This window comes from Varanus komodoensis, unplaced genomic scaffold (assembly GCF_004798865.1).
Source record: "Varanus komodoensis strain SLA01 unplaced genomic scaffold, ASM479886v1 scaffold1, whole genome shotgun sequence".
Lineage (NCBI taxonomy): Eukaryota > Metazoa > Chordata > Lepidosauria > Squamata > Varanidae > Varanus > Varanus komodoensis.
Genome location: NW_025335268.1, coordinates 54,469,151 through 54,492,239, shown reverse-complemented (window position 1 = coordinate 54,492,239; position 23,089 = coordinate 54,469,151). Strand labels below are relative to the sequence as shown.

The window sequence follows — 23,089 nt, the reverse complement described above, 5'->3', positions numbered from 1 at the left end:
TTACCGGAAGGATGCACTGGATGGCAGGCTTTGCTGTTCGGGAGAGGCTTTATGTCCTAGCAGTGTTTCCAGGCCATTTTCTGGCCATGGCTATCCTGATCTGAAATCTTGTATTTCTGTTTTCTGTATTTGGTTAGGTTTGCATTAGTTGGATAAAATATCTAAAGTTGCTTACTTTATAAATAAGCAGTACAATATGTGTTCTGTTGCTTTGCTTTGGTGTATTTGGGAAAAAATCATTTTTTTCCTTCTGTTTGGGGGAAAAACAAGTGAGTACACAAACAGAACTGTGTAGTTATCCTCTCCCCTTTATAGCAGGGTTGGGTAGCTTGTGGCCTTCCAGATGTTTTGGCCTACAGCTCCTGTCAGCCCTTGCCTACATAGTTAGTGGTGAGAAGTCATGGCTCCTTGGCCTTCCAGATGATTTCACCCACAAACTTCCTGCCCTTTAACCATATCTGCTGGGATCCACTGGGCACACCACACTGAAGTGAATGACAGAGGTTCAAGAGCACTTCGAATGCAAATCAGTATGGGTAAGATACTGGTTTCTGCTCATGGGCAAGGGACAACTATGCTGAGCAACCATTACATAAGTGCTGCATTTAGGCTAGTATTTATATAACTAGAGTAAATTTTTACCTGCAACTATTGATTCCTGTGGTGTACTTCTTGTATACTAAGCAAATTGTCATGGTTTTCCCACTCAGAGTCCTAAGACAGATAACATTTGAAGATAGTGCTTAACAGATCTCATTTAAATACCTTTACATTTCTCACTTCCAAACTATAGTTCTTAATATACCCTGTGGTAGAAGAGGAATTCTTAAACCAATTTAAACCCTAAGGCTGCAGTTTATTTATTTAAAGTTTTCATATGCTGTCCCAAAACTAAAAGTCTCTGGACAGCTTACAAAAAACAAGGAAAAAACAAAGCAAACCATAACAACAACAACACACTCATATGATAAATAATGATAAAAACAAGTTGAACTTAGTGGGGCATACTGCTGAGTAGATATACTTAGGATTGTACAGCTAAAGCTACAGTCCTGTACTTTCTCAGCTGGGAGGAAGGACCATGTCAAACATTGGGGTTACTTCTGGTTGCATTAATAGGGTCACTGTGTGAGCTTGCCTTCAAACAACATGGCCACTGAAAAGAATTGGATTGCACCCAATGATGGGATAGGAGATTGCACCCGTCTTTGTTCATGCACATGTAGCAGTATTTACTGAACATATAGCCCATCTTTCTACCTGAGACAGGTCTCCAAGGTCCATGCTCTATAAACATAAATGCTGTGGATGGTTGATGTCACTGGGGACTATCTCAGGTGTCCCCTTCCTGTTTACGTGCATGTTTGGAAAAGTAACTGTGATTTTTGAACCATACCAAATCCTTGAGGGACGAGGATGACATTTCTGAACATTTTGGTAAAGAACCTGACAGGTATTAATCTAACATCTTGTCATTTTTATATTCTGCCGCTGCTAATAAAGTAGACTCAAGTGTGAAGCGACAGTCTTCAAGTGGCTCAGTGTATTTAATTTTATGTAGTGTTATATTCTCTCCCTGTGTTCTCTCTCTTAATTTGCAGCTTATATATGAAAGCTTCGCTCAGTACATGGTGAAAGAGAAAGGTTATGATAAGGAATTGCTGAATGTAGCTCCTGAAAGCTGGGATTTTTGGTAAGTGATTCTGTTTTAAAATAGTTTTATTTCCATATTTCTAACCTTTTTTGCATGTGGAAGAAGAAACTACATATCTTTAAGAAATACCTAGGGTATTTCCATGTCTCTGCCCTAGTCCTTGCTTGATGACTCATTCCAACCTTCTTGGTTCACTTGGATGAATCATGTTCCAGAATGTTATCAGCTATGAAAGGTTGGGACATTGTCAGGTTGCTCATTCTTTCATTGGACTTTGCGGCTGCATTTTTATCTCTAGCTGCATTTTTATCTCTAGTAGTTTTTTGCCTAGGAAAAGCATGCAAACCCTGTTCTGTATCCAGCATTACATAGCACTGCAGCCTCTTTAGAACCTGGCCTGGCCATAAGTCTTAGGATATACTCAGTTTCTCAGCTTTGTTGGCAGAGATTCATGGCTGGCCTGATGATAGATCTTCCAGCTTCCTCGGTATATAGGCTGTCCTGAACTGCCAAGCCTTATGCACAAGGCATTCATCCATACTTTGAGCATCTATGCTTCTCTGAGGGCATAGTCCTATTGCAGTCCCCATAAGCCCCTGAATTTGGATCACTTAGGATGATCCTGTGCAGAGTGGGACAAGCAGTGGAGGTGATCCTCACCTTCCCATCCTCTTGCTCTGCATATTTCACTAAGTGGGCTTTTCTGCCTATCTACTGGAGCATTTTGGAGACATGGGGAGGCAACTGGAGAGACCTCAAAATAGCTTATATCCTGGCTTCTACAGTCTTCTCCCCTTCACCACTGGAATGACTCTTTCCTCCCTCTCCAAGGTCGCTTTCCTACCTCAGAGAGCATCTGTCACAGTTCTTTCCCTGCCTGCTATGAGGTAAAGAGAGCTGGAGCTCTGATTCACAGCATCGAGGTCAGAAAACTGTCCAGGGATCATAAAGCCAACCTAACTGTACTTAAGATTATAGATGGTCCCATCCTATGTATCACTTGTGTATATTTTGAATACAATGTTCTTCATTATATACATCTCTTTTCTCCTGCCACTGTCCACCGGTGAAACCAAATACACACAGCTGTAAAGGCTTGGTGCTAGATATGGAAGACGGAAACTTCCTTAAGCTTGCTGAGGATGGAACTGTTTTGAGGTAACACTTCATTTTTTCATAAAGATTTTACACTTCAGTCCCTAGAACTTGTAAATTATCTGACAATTTCTGCTTTCAGACCACAGGCATAGTCACTGCATTCTGTACTCGGAATATGCAGATATTCAGACCAGCTCCTTGATAACCTGATCATAATCATTCTAAACATAATCATTGATAACCTGATCATAATCATTCTAAATGAGATTTACTTCTAGTAATGCAAATCCTCTACTTGCATCCTAAACTTATTCGGATTAGAGGGTTGTAAAGTCTGGAATCTTTCCTTGGCATTTAATGTGCCATTATACACAAAGTTGGAATTCCAAAAGGCTGAGGGGCAAAATCTGAAAAAGATTTTTATTCATTATTTGCCTGGCCTTAATCTTACGGAGAGTTCTTGTCATGTTCAAGTGGCTCTTCACACCTTGCCATTCATCCCGGTAAGCTCAGGGATTGAAAGCATGGGCGCACACTGGAATGTTGCAGGCATGGCATGGCCGACAAGTGAGATCCTTCAAGTGAGCAAAATTACTTTGGTACAGAGTGACGAATCAGATCTTTTCAGAGAAAACTAACAAAGCAGTGGTTACATAGGTCTGCCTGACTGAGCCAGGTTGTGTGGAATTCAGAGACTCGACTGTGATTTAGTAATAGCAAATCTGAATCACAAAACTTTTTAGGAGTGTTTGCTCTTGAAGACATACAGAACTATTATCGGGTGATGGTTATATCTTGATAGGTGTTGTGTAGAAGTACGATATTGTCATTGGAGGAGGGGAAATGATGCAAAGTTCTGAATTTTGAGTAACATCCGTGCCTTTATTTCTCGGCACATGCATGTGTCCGACAGGGCAAGTCATGGTACAAAACAGATGACCCCTGAAGAAATTCTGGAGACATATGGAAGGAGGGAATGGAGGCACTTCAAGACATTAAGTGGAATGGTTTCTCGTTCAGGTATTTGGTTTCTCAACAGTCTTAGGGCCCATTTAGACATGATCAGATTTCTTTGGCATTATTTTATTTATTTATTTATTTATTTATTTATTAAAACATTTCTATGCCGCCCCATTCGCCGAAGCCTCAGGGCAGCTCACAACATAAATTAAAATACAAGAAATAACAATATAAAATAAGTTGCCCTGGCCAGATAAAATAAGCAAATAATATTAACAATTAAAATGACGCTTAAAAGGTCTTCGCCTGGCGCCAAAAAACAAATAACGATGGCGCCAGGCGGACCTCTCTGTGGAGCACATTCCATAGATTGGGCGCCACCGCAGAGAAAGCCCTCCTCCGAGTACCTACCCTCCTAATTTCTTTCATGGAGGGTTCCCGGAGAAGGGCCTCTCCCGCTGATCTCATGGTTTATTATTATTATTATTATCTCAATAATAATCCAATTATTCTCTTTGGATTAAAGCATGGTAGAGCAGTGCTGCTGCCTTTGCCCCCAGTGTCATGCCTCTCACCTGGCTCTTCCCACAAGCTTCGCTTGTTGAGAGAAGGCCTGAGTGAGGAGCCAGCTGAACTTGGAGGCGCGCACCTTCCTTATACTTGAGAGGGAAAGTGATCTGCACTGGTGGGGTGGGGAGTGATTGAGACAAAAGTATTCTGGGGGAAAGAAACTGCCCCCCTCATCCAGATCAGCCCACAGTAGTTGCTTTCAGTGGGGAGACAAGAAAAATTTGGAAGAAGTGTTGAACCTGATGTCTAGTTTGGTTTTTACTCATGAAGGGATTAGACTCTAAACATGATGTTTACATTTCCCTCTCCAAAGAGGAGTTTAAGACTGCATCTCAGTCGTTTTATGTTATTTACACACTAGCTACAAGGCTGAAATTAGGAACTGCATTAATTTTCAGTGCATCCTGGATTACTTACTTCACATGTGAGGTGCAGAGTGTATTCCCAAGTACCTAAGCTACTTAAAGGCTACTTAAATCGGGAGCTTGATTAATACACAGTCTAAGGCACTCTGGGGTTTAAGTATGCCTGAAGTGGAAACACTTATAAAAAATGGGGGAAGGGGGACTGAACTGCTCATCTATCTTGAGCAATAGCTTGATCTACTGAAAGTTTACCATATTTTTTTATCCTGCCTCTCCCCCGAGAATCTCATGATATACTATTGATTACATAGTCCATTCTGCTCTTTTATTCTTCTAACAATCCAGTGATGATGATGATTAGACTAACTGTTTTGGGGGGTGGGGGGCAGTGAGCTTCATGCCTAAGCAGAGATTTGAACCTGGATCTTCCCAATCTAGCTTGGATATTTTAGTTGAAGTACTACACTGGCTTTCTAAATCAACAGACAAAGCTGTTGATTTGAAAATAAAATAGGTTCCTAATGGAACAGGTTGATTATGGAAAACAAGTCCTATGATGAGCAATTGAGGGGAGAGGGGAATGGATGTGGAGAAAAGGAGAATGAGGGGGCATGATAATTCACTGCCTATGGCTGAAAAGTTGCCACAGAGAAGAGGACTGAGACTCCCAGAGAGCAGGACTAGACCTAATGGCCTTGAGTTACACGAGTGTAGATTTTGGTTAAACATTAGGAGAGACTTCTTGATGCTAAATAGAGTTCAGCAATCAGGAAAGTGATTTAGAGGGATGGTGTGCCTTCCTTCAGTAGGGTTTGTTCTAGCTCTGGATTGCTTCCATGATGCAGACTGTGTGACATGTGAGTGTCTGCAGGTTAATTTGCTGTTAAAGGTGCAGGAGCAAAAATGGGCAAAAAGTAAAACAGACCCACAATCTTACAGAGCTCTGGGCACCAGTTTTTTAGAGAAAAAAATCTTTCCAAAGGTTCAGTAAGGAGTTCTAATGTTCATATTTTCCTGAAAAATGATGAAAGGTGTAGTTTCCCAACAATATCTAATGCAGTGTTCCAATTCTTTTGTTCTTTGCAGCCAAATTTTATGCCTATGACAATTATTTTGATCTACCAGGGGCACTTCTTTGTGCACGGATTGTGGATGGTTTAAACAAGGTAAGTCTTTACAATCCAATTAAAGAACATTCTTACGATTTTTGCTGTGTTGCTGTTTCATTTGATCCTTACCCTGCTCCTGCATTATATGCTGCAAATTGAATTTTATGTTTGGAGGAACTTTATATATTTTTTGAAAGGCAATAAAGATGTTGTGCAGGGGTAATCATAAGGTGAATAACTGTTGAAAAACGTATATAAGTGCAAAGAAGATGTCCAAATGGTGGCCTAAGGCCACCATAGGATATTTGACACGATGTTAAGTATGTATTTGCATTTAAATATGTGTTTCTTTAAAATGCGTATGGTGGTTGTAGGGGTGATAATTATCAAGACTGCAGATTTCGGAAAGGGGAACATAACCGCTTTCCTCCATTGTTTCTGGTAAGAATATGGAAACTGTCTGCTACAGTCCTGATAATGATCACTATCCTTCCGCCCTCCCATGGCATGTTTTGGAAGGAAAAAAAAAAGCAAGCAGATGAAATTCAAAGCTGTATCTAATATCACATCTTGCTTGAATCTAGGTAGATGTGAGTGGCAACATACTGCAGGGCTCAGATTCTTGTTTCAAAATTGTGCGAATTAGCTTGAATCCTAGGGTATCGAGTGAACTCTTGTGTACAAGTGCACATCTTTCCTGAGGCTGGTACACTACCCACGCTGCAGCTTCTTCAGATATAAATGAGGAAATGAGACTTAGTTACATATATCGTGCCTGTCGAACGGGGTTTACACAGGCCCATTCCCCTCCTACTCTGCCCCATGCCCTCTGCAGACTGCACGAGTCACTTGAACCGGCCTTTTCATACTGTCTTTCTCCCTGTTTCCTGCATCAACATCTTCCATAGTTGACAGGCCACATATAAATCTACTCATAGACTCGCTTTGAAAGCTTTGCAGAGGGGAAAAAGAAAACTGCTTTATGTGATTTGTGGTCTTCCTTGGACTGAAACAGACTTAAGGGCAGCCCAAGACGCCATTAAGAAGTTAAGGGCAGTCCAAACAGCAGCAGGGCAGCACAGGCAAAGAGTCAAGCTCCAGGGCTTTGGTCCAGTTTTATGTATGTATGTATGTATGTATGTATGTATGTATGTATGTAGGGAACTTCTATGCCGCCCCATTCACCGAAGCCTTGGGGCAGCTCACAATGATAAATAAATAACATAATATAAAACAATATAATTTAACAGTATAAATTAAGTCACCCTGGCCAAAGAATAAAATAAATAAATAATATTAACAATTAAAATAATGTTTGAATAAAAAGGTCTTCGCCAGTAAAGGGGCAGGCTGGCAGGCAGGTGGGGGGTTAGTCCGGATCGGGATTGAGGCATGTTTATTGGTCTGACACAGTCCAGAAGCAGAGTCAGGCAGGAATCTGAGGGCAAGGGCCAGGGAACAAGGCACCAGCACTGAAGAGCGGTGTTGTTGCCAGTTCTGGCTCGGCAGACCTTGGAGGCTGTCCCCAGGAGCTCCATCGGAAGAGCGGTCCTCCAGCAGAGGCCCGGCATCTCCTCTGTATGCTGTGCTCGCCGCTTCTTCCTCTGTGGAGGGGCACACACTAACTAAATAACCCTCCCTCACTGCTCTGGTGTAAATAACCTGGAACACTTAGGAGGGAAAAGCAAGTCCAAGGAGTGGAAGCCGTGCTGGCTCCAGATGGCCTGGGCCCTCCTTCTCTCAGCTAATCTGCCCTCTTACCAGCTGCTGCTCTTCCGCTCCGGCACCGATGCGCTCTGCTGTTCACTTGCCAGGCAGACAGCCAGGGAACAGACTGGCAGACGCATTTGCTGCTGTTCCTTCCTTCTTGCCACCATTGTCACGTGGGCCAGAGCAAGATGACGATGGCAAACAGGTTGCAGTGGGAAGAGGAGGCAATTCAGGGGTCCCTTTTATGGGAGCCCCCTGCTGGCATGGGGTACTTGCTAGATGCTCAGCCAGGGTGAAGTTGAATACCAAGGTTGTACAGCAGGAAGGTTCAGTTACTGAGGCCCATACACTTTTTCCTGCCTGAGTTTGGCCTGGTTCCTGGTGTCTGGGGCAAATGGAAGTGGTTGTGTCTGTTGAGGGAAGGCTTCCAACTTTGTAATCCCACCTCTGTGTTTAAAAGAGCTTTCGTATTTCTTTAGACAGGCACGCAGATTTCACCACCTCCGTAGGTCTATACTGTATAAGCAAAGCTTTGATAATACTCGTAGGCACATCACAAGTGCATTTATTGGAACAACTCCATTGCTAACTGATTAGTTTAAATGAAAAGCAAAAGCTGAAGCACTTGTGTGACCCAGTGATGCTGGTGATTAATTGATTACAGAGAGCCAGTGTGGCGTAGTGGTGAAGAGCATGGGACTGGGACTCAGACGACCAGGGTTCTAGTCCCCGCTCAGCCATGGAGCCAACTGGGTGACTTTGGGCCAGTCACAGACTCTCAGCCCAACCTACCTCACAGGGTTGTTGTTGTGGGGATAAGATGGAGGAGGAGATGCAAGCTGCCTTGAACCCTTTGTAGGAGAAAGGCAGGATATAAATCGAAAAAATAAATAAAATAAAAATAAAATAATCCGTTCTGTAAAAAAATCAGCCTGTCATTTTAGTTGCAGATTTTGCAGTGAAATACTTTATAAATATATAGCAACAAAGAGCTGCAAAAACCAAAATCAGTGATGCAGAAAGATCTGTACATTTCAGTGTCTCAGGATCAATTATATTCTTTTGCTTCAAGGTCGGCTGAAAACGAATACGGGAAAGGCGGCATTGTGTGTCCGTGCTGGTTAATGCCTCAGCTGAACTCGCATGCCTGTCTGCTGTGCTGACTCTGGCTTTTGGGCCGGACACTCTTCCCAGGCCCCTTCCCTTAGTGGACCTGCCTTCTTACCGCCGTCGTCACCAGCTGCTCCTGCTGCTCCGCCTCCTTTCCATCATTGCTGAGTGCTTGGCTTGATAGGCAGAAAGGGGTGAGCCAGGGCAGGGGCAACTGCAGGTGCTTCTCCCTGCATCTTCTTGCTTCCTCCTGCTCACCATCCATTAGAGCAGGATGCAGCAGTAAAGAAAGAGAGGCCAAGCCTCTGCCCGCAGGGCCCAGCGGGAAAAGTTGGGGTGCTCTAGTTTTTGGGCCCCTGCTTGGGTCTGTGTCTTAGGCATGAATCCTGCCTGCCTGAATCCCTTTCCACTCCGTTTCCTTTCTTTGTGTCCTTTTCTCAAGCCTGGTCTACACACAAGTGGAGAGGAGAATAGACGATGCCATTTCAGACTGCTGAAGGAAAACTGCATTTTTGCCACTGCCTTACATTACAAGCCCCCTTAAATAGAAAATCAGCATAGCAGGTGCCAGGTCAGAACATCCCTTTCTTATTCCCTAGTTCTTTCTTTGAAGCAATTTTTTAAAGCGTTCAAATATGGAACACAGCTCCTGCGGTCTGAAGCCTAACAGTTCATTCCGCCTCATAGTGCCTCTCGGCTGGACCCAGCCACAGCTGTTCAATAGTACTAATACTACTCCTACCACAACAACACACACACACACACCTATACCACTTTTTTTCCTCTTGCAAGGTAACCAAGGCAGTGTGCATAGCTCCATTTTATTCTCATAACAGCAGACCTGTAAAGAAGGTTAGGCTGAGCATGAATAACTGGCCCCAAGGTCACCCAGCGTGCTTCATGAGTGAATAGAGACTAGAACTCTGCTTTCCCAGGTCCCCAGCCCAACTCTAACCACCACACAACACCGATTCTATCATATATATCAATAGAGAACTCATTCTCAAATGCACTTATGTAGAATGGTGCCATCCCTATACAAGAGGTATCTGCAGGCCTGGAAGAAGCCCAAGGTTTGCAGAAATGCAATAAAGCTTTAAGGGTGAGAGGGAAACATTCGAAAACATCTCAGTGATGACACAGCATAAGAAATGCCATCTGACTCACATGGGGGGGGTGGATAGGGAGGAATGCAGTGGAGTTTCCTGGAAGAGAGCATGGCTGGCTGGCTGGCTGGCATCTCGAACGGGAGCATTCCATGCAGCAACATTTTGCTGCAGATCCCACTTGTAAAATGCAGAATTTTTGTTCTTTTAACATTCGAAGTCACTTAAGATTAAAGATGCTCACAGAGTTCTTTTTATTTTATAGCACAGTCCTAGACAAAAGTATGATTTCTGGAAGGATATGGTTGCTGCCATACAGTATAATTATAAAACATCTGCTTTTAAAGGTGAGTGAATACTTTGTCATTTTTAAAGCTGGTGTTTTATACCACAGCAGATTCTTTATGACTGGAGGGAGTTCGAACTTTTGAGAAGCACTTTCTGATCTTAAAATATGGTTATGTTACCTGAACTGTAATTGTTGCACTCGTTTCATAATGTGTTGTAGTTAACTGCTGCTTCTACAGGAGATGCAGTTGTTTGAGTTCTTGATGTGTGATTGAGCCTGCAATCTTATGCTTGTTTCCCTTTGAACTCAAGACAGACTTATTGCATTGTATAGATTGCAATGCAAATGAAAAAAAAAAAGAGCTGGACTTTTTAGGTGAAATGCAGCTTGGTTTAATATGAAAAAAAAATTATGTTTGGTGCAAACTTGGGAATCCCAGTCCTGTATCTATCTAAAGTGTCAGGAGGGGCATTTGCAAAAGGGAAGCAGATACCTTAGGGCCTCTTAAGCATTCCCTGCTGCTGCTTTTCACTTGACTGAGAAACTGAGTTCAGAGGCAGTCTAAGAAAGGAGGAGATGGGATGGGGAAGCTGCAAGGAAAACTGATTTGCAGGAAAGTTGAATATATCCGTTCCTCTCTATTCCTTTTCTTTCTTGTAAATGCACATTTCCTGCCCTCATTTTATATAGTGCAGGATAGGAGTTCTGTGTTTCTAGCCTGAACTCCATCCAGGGTTGAGCCGACCGCATGGCAGTGCAGGTTGCCACAAAGAACAAGGCAACTAAAGGGGTGAAAGCCTATTTCTGCAATGCCCACATGTGGGTTGAAAGAGGCGTGCCCAAGAACGCTCTTCAAAATAACGAAGGATTCCCAACCTACATGGAAGTGAGGATGCTCATAGTGACACCTCATCCTGTCATAAAATGTAGGTGTTACGAGTCAGTGTGTATGAACAATGTGCCAGAAGAATGCTGATGGCCGTGGCAGTTGTAATTTACAACAGCTATCCCAGGCCTTTCCACTCAGGGAGAGGGAACATCTCCACTCTAGGCTATTTCTGTTTATTATAGATGTATTTGCCTTGCCCTTCAGAAATTCCCCAGAGTGTTTACAGTATGAAGTCAAAATGCAAATAAAAATACCAAGACTTTGGCACTGAAGCCTCACATGGTATAGATGTGGAATCATATTTGCATTTCTGTGCATAAATCTGCTTGTACAGATGGGTCTCCCTCCCTCCTTCCTTCTAGTATTTTCAAGACAGTGGGTTTAAAGAATGTAGCCCATGTGGAGGTGAAGAAGTAGTATCCTTGATGTTAAGATTATCCTTGCAGTACTATTGTCCCTTTTGAGAGTGATTTTATTTTGCTTTCAGAATGGCTTTTTAACTAGCCCATTAAAGTCACGACTGGCTGTTGTTTCAACAGAAGGAATTCAGCAGTGCAATATATATTTTTTCTGTGTCTCATGTAGGCATCCTTGCTAGCTTTGTCATACAGGAAAATAGCAATAACTTCCCCACACAAAAATTCCAAGAAATAAGATAAAAGGAATTAAGTATAAGAGGCAAAGAGAAATGTATGTATCACTTTTTATTCACACAGATTTTAAAAACAAGGTTGATCAGCACAACTAGACATGTGTAGAACAGTATGTGAAATGCTAGTTAAAATGAATATCATAAAGAACATCTATGTTGGTTTCACCACAGAGCATTATGTCAGATGAAATATTAACTTAAACAATGCTAAATGGTCCTATATTGGTACAGAAGGGTACAATCTATGAAATTTTAGAAAGAAAAGTGGCCTACAATTCCCAGCATGCCCCAGCAAGTAATATTGGGAGTTGTATGCCTTTTTTCTGTCTAAACTTGCATAGAATTGTGCCTTAGCTGAACAATTGTACAAGTACCATAGTATAAAATTAACATAAATAATACAGTTTCTATATCTGATGCATATCATTATCTGCCATGAAAAGACAGATTTCTGTAAAGGGTAGCTATATAAATTACTTTGTCAAGTCAGTTGAGTTAAATAATCCTTTACCTCCAGCCATACCAGTAAAAGGGAGTGGGTATTCTATCCAGTTAGCATGAAATGTGCATGCAATAAGCATGGTCACACAATAGTAGCCAGCAAGAAAGATTCACCTACAGAAGCAGCCCCCCATGTGGGGTGCAGCCGTGCCTCGGGATGGCCGTTCCCATCCAAACAGCACTGCTCATCTGGTTGGTGTTGCACTTGACTGCATTCATCTTGCAATACGAGAAGAGCTGTACATTCCCACTCATGCACATAGCTTTTGCATGTGAATAATCGTTCTATCTGGACTGGGGCCAATGTGTGGCTCTGTGAGGTGACCGATGACCTAATTTAGAGCATGTTGCCATGAGCATTCCTGGTCTTTTGAGTCGGGTTTTTAGTCAAGATGCAGCTGATGACAAAACATTTACCAGCATCCGGGTTATCCTAATATATTTAAGTGTTTAAAGGCTTCAACACTACTTCATTGTATATTTTTCTTGTAATAGAAACTGCTGACAGAACCAAGCCATACCAAGCTAATGTATCTGGAACCTTATTTAATGTTACTATATAAATTTGAATGCATCATTGGTTTAATTACTCATTGGGAAAAAGTTCATAATTCATAATGAATATGAGCTTCCCATGAACTAGTCAGTGATAATTGCAATCTCTGTTCCACTCTGTTCTAAACATTGTTCCACATAAGTTGGAGCTCCTGATTTCAAAAGAGAACTTTGTAGTCTTTCTGACTCTTTGTGTGTTTCAACCTCTTTTGACTATGATAATAGTTTCTGAAAGCAGGAAAGTGGTTTATACTAGACTGTATTCCTACACCCATTGAATCTGAAATTGTTACCCTTCTTGTTATTCAAATTATTCAAGCATGAGAATGGCAACATTAAAATACTTCCTTTCTACTCATATCAATGAATGAGAAAGCTTATATAAGACTAGGTAATGATACCCCTTTCATGATACCTAATCTTGGTAATTATAATTAACATTTCACTATTTCGGCAGATAAAATACATTTCTGTGTGATATATTAACATAGGATTATAGTTTGTGAATAATTAAATTATCTTTTAAAATGTCTTTTAAAAAGAGCACCTACGATATGCATCATGCAGCGTTTTTCTTAGAAGTTTAATTTAATGTTCAGATTTTCTTTAGCTAGTCTCTGTTGGACATCTAGCAGTAGAAACACACATACCAAGATACCATTTTTAAAAAATGGTATGTTATATTTGTGCAAATAAGAAACCTGAGAAGGAAGAATGAACATACTCTGAAGAGAACAAGCCATTTGTTTCTTTGTTGGGCAGCTGTAACCAGACCTGGTCATTCTCCATGAGGTCCACAACAGCACTACCAGAAGCCTGGTCAAGGTATCCTTTCTTGTACTCATCAAAAGTGTACATGATGGGGGAGCCATTTTTGTACAAGCCAACCCAAACATGTGTTCCTTTCACATGGACATGGTAAGCAAAATAGTAGAGTCCTGGAATCCTGCAAGTAAAGATGCCTGACCTGGGGTCGTAGTGCTGTTGCCTATTGTACAGAATTTTATCAAACTTGATAGGGGAAGCTGCTAAAGGGTATGCTTGGGAAAGAATGACAGTGAAAGCTGACACTGGCATGCCAGTTAGGCCTTGGACTGTACCTGCTTTCATAACAGGCAGTCCTGCCAGGGCCTGGCCTTGTGGGACTGCTGCTTCTCCGGGGGGACCTGGGGGACCAGGGGGACCTGGCAATCCAGGCTCTCCGTTGTGGCCTTTGGGACCCATAGGTCCAGGAGGACCCATAGGTCCATCTGAACCCTTTGTAGAGATGCCAGCTGGGCCTGGTAGTCCTGGTGCTCCTGGTTCTCCTTTACTGCCAGGAAATCCTGGGATCCCTGGAGGACCAACTGGTCCTCTTGAACCTGGTATTCCAGATGGACCTCTTGGACCTGGCTCACCATTGATACCTGCTGCTCCTTTAAGTCCCGGAGAACCCATTGGTCCAGGTAAGCCAGGTGACCCGGCAAGACCTGGATCCCCTTTAGGACCTGGCAAACCTGGATATCCTTTTGGGCCAGGAAGTCCTGGTTCTCCCGGCTGCCCAGATTTGCCATCTAATCCTGCTAGACCCCTCTCCCCTTTAACACCTGGCAACCCAGCTGGACCTGCAGGGCCTCTTTCACCCTTCAGCCCTGGAATGCCATTTTCTCCAGCTGCACCCCTGGGTCCTTGAGGGCCCATATTTCCAACTGGTCCAATGGGCCCTGGTTCTCCTGGAGCACCAGCTGGGCCTTGTTCTCCCTTTGCTCCTGGGGTACCAGGGAGGCCTTCAGGTCCTCTGTTACCCTGCATTCCTGGCAACCCAGGCTTTCCAAATCCTGGGAGTCCAGAGGGCCCAGGCAAGCCTGAGGGACCTGGAAGGCCTTTTGGTCCGGGACTTCCTGGTAATCCTACTGGCCCAACTGGTCCAGGTTTGCCTATTCCTGGCTGTCCGGGTTCCCCAGGAGGACCTTGGGGACCTGGGATGCCAGCTGGTCCTGGGGTACCCGGTAAACCCGGGTTTCCTTTAGCACCGGGGTAACCTGGAAGTCCCTTTTCCCCATGCTTTCCTATTCCTGCAGGTCCTGGGGGTCCTGAAGGACCCTGTGGGCCTGGCAGACCCCTTTCACCTGGGCGACCTGGAACCCCATATCCATTTTCTCCCTTCTGTCCATTTATACCAGGAATGCCTGGGTCACCTTTCTCGCCAGGGAAACCCCTTGGCCCTTGTGCCCCTGGCAGTCCTGGTTTCCCAGCAACAGAGATCCCAGCTGGACCAGGAACTCCAGGGGCTCCTGGGGGACCTCTTGGCCCGGGGAGACCTGCAGGGCCCATGTCTCCTTTTTCACCAGTTAATCCTGGGTTGCCTGGTTTTCCTTGCAAGCCTGGTAGTCCTGGCTTTCCGGCGACTGAAAGTCCTGGTGGTCCTGGAGGTCCTGGAGGTCCTTGTGGTCCTTGGCTTCCGTATCCTGGTTTTCCTGGAGCTCCAGAAGGACCCGGTAGTCCCCTTGGGCCTGGAGGGCCTGCTGGACCAGCGGGTCCTTGTTCTGGCCTTGCTGCTACAACTAAAATAAATTAAAATAATTAGTGGATTGTAAGACTTAAATGATTCAGAAATGTCCAGTTGAAATAAGCATTTAAAAATAACAGTACAATGCAATGCAACATAGTATAGAATATTAAATCCTTGCTTATTGCAATGTAAGTAGATTGTTTGCCTTTTATCTGACGTGAACAACTGAATGGAATGAGCCAGCTCTGCTTACACACACACACACACACACACACAAGCTTCTTGTTTAACATTTTATAAAATCCTAATTCTCTAACCATGAGAAACAGAAGCAAGCAAAGTTTGATGGGTAGAAGGTGAACACTCTAAATAATGCAACCTAAATTAAAACTATAAACATCCCAATTATGGGGAATTAAATTCTAAACATTTTGTTTTAGCTAACATTGATAGACCTAGCATTCATGCTATCTATTCATGATTTTTATGAATTGGTCATATTTTAGAAGCTTTGCCCATAATATTAGAATATGCATTGTGGGTGGAATTTGTCTGTATTTTCTAATAAGAAACAAAGTCCCCAAGAAAGGCAGTAGATTTTGGAATTTTGATAGACTGCACTAAATAATGCATTTCTGTTGGTATGGTTCAACCGGCATTACTATCAGCCATCTTAGGCTCTTTGTGTGGAAGGGTGGAATATAATCAGATCCGAATAACATTCCTTGAGAAATTTCTCTTTACACAAGGAAAATGTATACAAAGAGGAAAAGAAAATTGTAGGGAAATGTCTGCCATTCCCAAGAGTTCTTGTGCATTTCACTGTATAAAAAAAGCAGACAGTGCCCATAAGTCCATTGCTATCATCATTCATCATACTTTGTTGATGTGGTGCATCTTGGGATCTCTACAATGTATGAAGTTAAGGAAGGAAAGCCTTAGACAGTCAAGGACAAAGAGTAAGTAATTGGAAGAATAATTCTAGGCATGTTACCTAGGAGGAAGTCCTTCTGAGTTCTTTAGCGCTTACTCCCAGGAAAGTGTGCATAGCATTGGAGCCTTATCTGGAAGTAAGCCCTACGGAGTGAGTCATGTTCCTCACATTGTAATTTAACCCCTGCTAAATGAGTAATCCTGTTACTGGGGAAGGAAAAGTGGACAACCAAAGTTCAGTTGACTTGAGCTGGACTATTCCTAGGTGGTTTAAACTGGAGCAGCAACTTTTTATGTCTTGGTAACTACTGCTTTGTGGGTTGTGTGGCGTTTCGTAAACCAGCAGATGGAGCCACTCAACCACATGTTTGCTCCAGAAAAATCGAAGGCCATTTAGAAATCACCACATTTTCCGATACTCCTTTCACTTGCTCTTCTGGGAATAGGCAGATTCTTGTTGAATGCTAGATGATACAATATATAAACATAGCCACATTTTTAAATTAATGAACTAATAAAGGTATCTGTTGGCATGCCGTGGAACAGGATGCAATCTTTTTGCCAGGGGTCTCAAGAGAACTAAAGCTGTGTTTAGCAAATCAAGCCCCTCAGGTAAGCCTGGGACCAGTATATTTTACTGCCATTAGCAAGCCAAATAAATGTAAGATTTAATGTTGAAGAAGCCTGTAGAATGGGTAAGTGTTTGCACTGTCATCATTTATGCGGCATTTATCTGGAAGAGCACACCTTCCAACGGACCACTTTGCATTCCCCCGACAGATGCTCAGTGCATTCATTAATTCCCTGGCAGCCATTCCAGCAGGCTGAGCTGAGGCTGATGAGAGGGAGGGAAAGCATTTCCACTCTACCATCCCTGCTAAAAGAATTATTTTTTACCACTTCCTTCCCCATTACTTTTTAATTCAATTATGTGTGTTTTTTGGATTGCAAGCATGTGGGCAGAGACTGTCTTATTTAATTGATCGTACATAAGTCGCTGGGAGCCTTTTTGGCTGAAGAACAGCCTAAGAGTACTTCAAATAAAAAAGTAATTATTAAGAGGCAAAGCAGGGAGATCAGGGAGATGCAGCAGGTTGTTGGGTGCCACGAAGGGCACTTTACCCATTGCCATGCCATGGCTACATGCTTCTAATGAGGAAGAGTTTCTTTTCAGTTCCCACCCCTGTCAGCCCGCACCTGAATGTGCTTTGTGCAACCCCTTTTTTGCCTGCATTCAGCTTCTCTACAGACCTATGACTTCAGTAAGACACTTGTGGAGTCTTGAGTCCACCTGATAATTAAGCATTAAACTAGTTATTCTCCCATGTCTGAACAAATGTAACTTAGAAATGGACCTTTCATGATCCTGGGATTCAAGCAGGTGGTGTGAGAGATAAATACAGTAATACCTTTCTGTTTCTGAACTTTGAAAAACAAAGTTTTCCGTTCCATTGATGGGAAAGAGGAAATCTACACAGATGTTTGACCCTAACAAAATGTGCTACCAAAACCATGCATAATTTACTTCGAGGCAGAAATGTTGTACATAGTGAATGATCATGTGCTTTTATAGAGTGTGTTTCAAAATGTTAGTTCCTCTGAACATCTCTCATCTCAACAGCTGTATGAGTATCTGTGCACTGCAGGTGAGGTACAGAGGCTGAAATAACACAGGTTGCCTATGGTTTCCTGGTGGGTGCATGGCAGAAATGAACTGTGGAACCATGGAGTTCCACAGAGCTGAGAGAGAAATCACTCCACACCGATGGGCTGTGGTCTTTCATTATCCTGCTTAGCTTATTTCTTCCAGCAGCTGAGAAACAGTGGGGTTCAGCTGAGTAAAATAAGGAGTGAAAAATCTCAAGGTCTGTCACCATCAACTATCAGCAAGAAGTGGGCAAAAAAATCTCAGAACTCTTCTTAAGTGTCAGTAATCCACAGAACACTTTAAGAATTCTCAGCTGTCGGAGCCTGGTTATTTTTTATGGGCTGGATAGAACCCAACCTTCCTCATCCTTTTGCTGGGGATGGAAGCAAGCTATTGGGGGGGGGGGGGGGATCCAATGCACCTGGAGAACAGCAGGCTGGGGAAGGCTGGTAAAACTTATCTCTTGTGAAAATGCCTAAAAGTCTTTAAGCAGTCTGGAAATGCACCAACCAGACTATAAAGAACCCCTTAACTAATTTGAATTTCCATCTTACTTATTTAACATGCTCAAAGAGTCAGTAACTCTTGGCAAAAGAAGATGGTTTTAATGTAGCTATTTATTTTCCTGGGACAAGTGAATTCAGGGGGAAAAATATGGAGTCTGATAAATGAACTTCACCTTTTTATAAAGAAAGATAGTGACCTTGAATAAGTTCACTGAATAACCCAAGGTATGTAACTCAAACTTCATGGAATCCCTTATTATATCAATGGGAATAGTTATACCAAGAATGATGTTGCAGGATCCTTGGGAAACAATTCCTGAATATCAATTATGTTTAAAAGCTCAATTTTCATGTTTTAAATTGGTATACCTTTTCAAATTGAATGGCTACTTAGACTGGAAATGTAGCTCTTAAGGTTTTCTTTTTGCAGAGTGTGTAGTTACTACAGTGTAAAGGAATAGAGATTCTACCATTTCTCTTACCTGACTAAATTGTTTCATTAGTTCTCAGACTGATGAGCTGTGAACTAATGAAATTGGGTGCCTTATTCACTTCTTATTAACATTTAATGGTGTGGATAAGAAACCATGTCCGTTTTAGGGGAAATGAGCCTGAACAATCTTGTTAAACATGTTTGTTAGGATGTGAATGTCACCTAATTTCAGTTGAAAATATTTGCAGATTAGGGGCATGTCACACGCTTAGTATAGGTACGGATGAGTCCCAACTACATCTTTCATCAGCCCTAGCCAGCATTGCCAATGGTGAAGGTGAATGAGAATTGTAGGGCAAAACTTTGAAGGGCCACAGTTTGAACAGCACTGGGATGAGTTCTTGCATGGTCTCAGCTGTGTGAGAGATGCAACAGCACTGATTCTTCCTGGGCCATCAAAGCATCGAATTCCTGTGCTACTGTATCATGTAGCTTGTCCAATCCCCTAGTTGGTGCAGGATAGCTGGCACTCTGCCTGAGGACCTCCAGTGAGGAGGAGTCTATTGCCACTTCCAAGGATATTTTTCTTGCAAGGAAGACATTTCTCCCAACATTCAAGAGAAATCTACCTTTCTGTAACTTTAAGTCCATTTGATGTAGTTCCACCCTCTTATCTATATGATTGGTTTCCTTTTCATCCAGGACTGGATTGTGCTGTGTGTTCTAGCCATTATAATTCCTGAGCCAAAATAATAAGACTCTCTGTCCTTCTACCCTCAAATATATGTACTGGTTTTATACCAGTTTCACTGTTATGGCATACAGCAGAAGAACTCTGCAAATTGTGATTCAATGAGAAGAATGCTGAAACATCCCTTTGGAGACCCCATTCTTGATCCCCTCACAGAACCACACTTCTCAGAGCAGTTCCTTTTAAGGTCCCTCCTAATAAAATAATTTTTACTGCCATTAGGTCAGTAAAAATCTATAGTGCAGGTTTTCACTGTATATTTCAGAAAGTGTGGGTTTCACGACTAGGAAATCTCAGTAAGAACTGAATTCTGCACTAAAAACACCCTTCAGCACTGCTGCTAAAATTACAAGGCAGAACTCAATCAGCAAGAATATGAAAGATCATTAAAAGCACATGCTCCTTAAAGTTTAAAATACTGGTTATTCCAATAAAATATTGCTATTTTGGCATTATCCTATCCTATAATTCAGGACATTGTATTTGTGTAAAGCTGAATTAATAATTTGAAATCCTGTAATGTTCTAAGTTCCAATTTCAGCCTTTTTAAAAGATCAAAATAATGTGAATTTCTTGCTGCATCAGATTTCATATGGTCATGGGTACAAGCCCTTTCGACTCAGTGAAACAGAAATCTAAATCAGATAGTCAATAAACACTCATTTACTGAGATAGTGGCTTACAGAATTGTGCTATTCATTTTCTGTTGCTTTCCTAGTGGAAGTTGGGTCATTTGGAAGATAGCTTAAAAATGTTTGAGTATATAAAGTTAGCTTGCAACATGTATAGTCTGGACTACCACTGCTTAAATATTAGTTGAAAAGCCCTTGAACGTGGGTTGCTGGGCTGCGGTGTCTTACGACACCTCCTCAACTGCATCATGTTGGTGTTCATCTGTTAATGTAAGGCAGATAGATCTGCTCAGAAAAACCGAAAGGCTACCTGTTCTGAGATTTTCCTCTTGTAAAAGAAATCTTCCTAGGGAAAGCTAGCATATCTCGGAGGTTATCCCTAATGTTCTGGTTTTATATGCACTGCGCAAGGAACTTCTCACATGGAGAACGTTCAAGCATGCAGCCCCCCACGTGTTTCCTGAAGTAGGCCCGCCCCACTGTGTACTCTCGAGCAGTAAGGAACAGCTCCAGTTAGTTGAAACCCAGGTGCACTTGCCTGCTATTATTCTTCTGATGTTATTCTTCTGTAGGCTGTTAGTTCTACAGTGATAATTTTAGTAAATATCCAAAAGAAAATCTGTAGCTTACCCACTCACAAGACCAACTTTTTGTACCTCCAGACAATAGCTGCTCATAATAAGTACCCTGGTTTACACTGCACCATAATCAACATACCCAACAAAACTATAGGTGGCCATATTTTTAAAAACAAAACATTACTTACCATGGCTTTTTACACTGAAAGGTAGGAAAGGTGGCCCTTTCACTGGGACACTGGATTGTTGCTGATACCGTTCAGGATAAAAGCTTTCGCCAGTACAGATGATGCTCATGGGGAACAGCATCAACAGAAAGGAGATTTGCAACTTCATATTTCTAAGTCCACCCTGCATTGAAGAAGGAAAAAATATATGCATTACATTGCAGAAAGCTGTGTTTATGATTTTAGCCACCCCCAAAGAGCTGTAATAAGAAGATAAATCTCATCTCCAGTTTCATGCTTTACAAATTAATAGATACAACAAATTGCATGTTTTTAAATGTGCATTTAACAAAACAGAAGCAAAAGCCATAATAGGCATCAGAAATCTAGTCCCATTTTATCGCATGTTCAGGCTTCCCCACAGCATGTGGCAATGCTTTACAAAAATGTTCTGAAATAAAAATGCTCAGCTGTTAGGTGCTGCAGTATTATATGCCTATAGAAGCCCATTAACATTCCTAGAAGAAGGATCTGGGTCCTCCTCTTTCCTCCTGAAGTAACAGCCTTCAGAAACTTCTGTCTGTACAACAAGCAAGCCTTCAGTAATTGCAACTAGAATTCGCTGCTTGGTGCCACTAATGAGCACCTGAAAACCTCTGCCCCACTTCAATGCATTGGAAGCCAAGCCAGATAGAATTGCAGCATACCAGGTTCTAGTGGGATGATGAATGTACAGTAGAGCAGACTTCAGTCTTGGCTCAGAGGTCCCTCTGCCACAGGTGTGCAGAGCAGGAGATGTTGTTTCCAGCATCATCCTGCAGTATTTATACTGTTTGGGTTGCTGACATGAAGTTGCACTTTCCTGAAGCCCCGCCTTCAAACCAGGAACATGCTAATTATGGTGGAAAGTTTTCTTGGCCAGACATGTGCCAGGTTAGGTTTTTATTCTTATTATTTCAGATGATATCCCTCATTCATGAATTTATTTTCACTGTATTAGAACTAGGACAAGAATAACTCACCATCAAATAATATGAGTTTTTTTAAGGAACTGAAAAAGTGTTTTGATTTAATTTCCTCAGGGATGGGGAAACCACTACATTTCTCTAACTGGTTGTTTTAGCAGGCAGTTCTACAAAGTGGGGAGAAGTTGTCAGCAATGTGCAAGGGACTGCAGAATGTAAGTTTGTAAGTTTGCGCCCCAACTTAGGCATGAACCATTATTTCTCTCATATTTTCATGTTTGCTTTCTCCAATTCCAAAAATCATGGCCTGTTTTACACGCGCATACAACATGCCATATCATATTATGTTTCAGCAAAAGAGCAATTGCGGTATTGAAAGAACATTGACCACAGTACCAAACCAAATTCAGAATCTCATCTGTCACAGATTACTCTGCCTTGAGCATCTCAGTTTTCATTTCAAACAGAACCAGTTTTTATCTTATACAACTGCAAATGCTTTCCTGAAAAATGGTTACTTCTATTACTTTATCTATTATTGTTATATTTATAATCTAAAGTTTTTCCTCTCACAAGGAAACCAAGGCAATTTAAAGAGTCTTCCTCTTCCTTTCCTTTTTATCCTCACAGAAACCCTGAGAGATCAGTTAGGCTGATAGTCTGGGACTGGCCCAAAGTCAGCCAGGGAGCCTCATGGCCTAGTGGGGACTGGACTCTGGACATCCCAAGTCCCATAGTGCCATTAGAAGAACTTGGGCAAGAAGGCACCAGTGTACTGCTTGTGGGATCCTGTGGGCAGCTGCTTGGCCATTGCGTGAACCCAGGGCTGGAGTAGATGGACCCTTGGCCTGATCCAACATTGCTTGGAAATGGTTGCCTTTCATTTTAACAGCCAAAGCAGCTTCACATTCCCATTTCTTTGCACATCTGAATTTCCTTTACTGAATGGGGTGTTCTGCATGTATCAAAGTGCTCCTAGGGCCTAGATTCTACTACTAAGTACATAATTATGATGGCATTGTTGAAATCCCCTTTTCAATGTTTGTGCAGCCGTATTCAACAGCTATTCTGTGGGGTATGGAGGATCCCATTTGGGCCTCATATTGTTTGGTTATACAATTCTGAAAGACCTCTCCTCTTCACAACCAGAGATCTAGTCCTTCCCTGAGTGCTCAGCTTGTTCTGGACTGTAGCGTCAGACAAGCAAGTACATACGTTTTATGCAGATTTTTAATCTATGCCGGGTACGGAGACCATGACTGCCTCAACTGGTACCTCCCCTTACCTTCCATGCAGTGGATGCCACATCTGCAAAGAGAACTGCATGTGAGGACTGAGATGGTGTCATGCTAACACTCCGCCCCAGTTATGTGGCTACAGATTGCATGAATGGAGCCAGCAGCCGTCGTGGTCCAGA

General features: G+C 42.4%; 2 protein-coding genes across 6 annotated transcripts in view; one reads left to right on the top strand and one right to left on the bottom strand.

Moving 5' to 3' along the window:
* The window catches only part of NT5DC1 (5'-nucleotidase domain containing 1), a 140,448-nt gene that overhangs the window by 1,628 nt on the left and 115,731 nt on the right, over positions 1–23,089 (top strand). For all 5 annotated transcript variants that reach the window (XR_006414308.1, XM_044426138.1, XM_044426147.1 and 2 more), the window contains exons 2-6: positions 1,602–1,693; positions 2,741–2,812; positions 3,666–3,772; positions 5,734–5,813; positions 9,948–10,029. Coding sequence is in view for 4 of the 5 variants with exons in the window: in XM_044426138.1 (XP_044282073.1) it covers positions 1,602–1,693; positions 2,741–2,812; positions 3,666–3,772; positions 5,734–5,813; positions 9,948–10,029 (433 nt within the window). In the remaining variant the exon portion in view is untranslated. The remainder of the gene's footprint in view (positions 1–1,601; positions 1,694–2,740; positions 2,813–3,665; positions 3,773–5,733; positions 5,814–9,947; positions 10,030–23,089) is intronic.
* On the bottom strand, positions 11,715–20,876 carry COL10A1 (collagen type X alpha 1 chain). Its single transcript, XM_044426117.1, has 2 exons — positions 20,729–20,876; positions 11,715–15,111 (listed from the first exon to the last, which is right to left on the bottom strand). Exons 1-2 carry the CDS (start codon positions 20,874–20,876, stop codon positions 13,247–13,249), a joined length of 2,013 nt encoding a protein of 670 aa, XP_044282052.1. The 3' UTR covers positions 11,715–13,246.

Coding starts and splice junctions, on each gene's coding strand:
- COL10A1 (XM_044426117.1), bottom strand. CDS start 20,876: ATGAAGTTGCAAATCTCCTTTCTGTTGATGCTGTTCCCCATGAGCATC. Junction 15,112..20,728: donor TTTCAGTGTAAAAAGCCATG/GTAAGTAATGTT, acceptor AATTTATTTTAG/TTGTAGCAGCAAGGCCAGAA.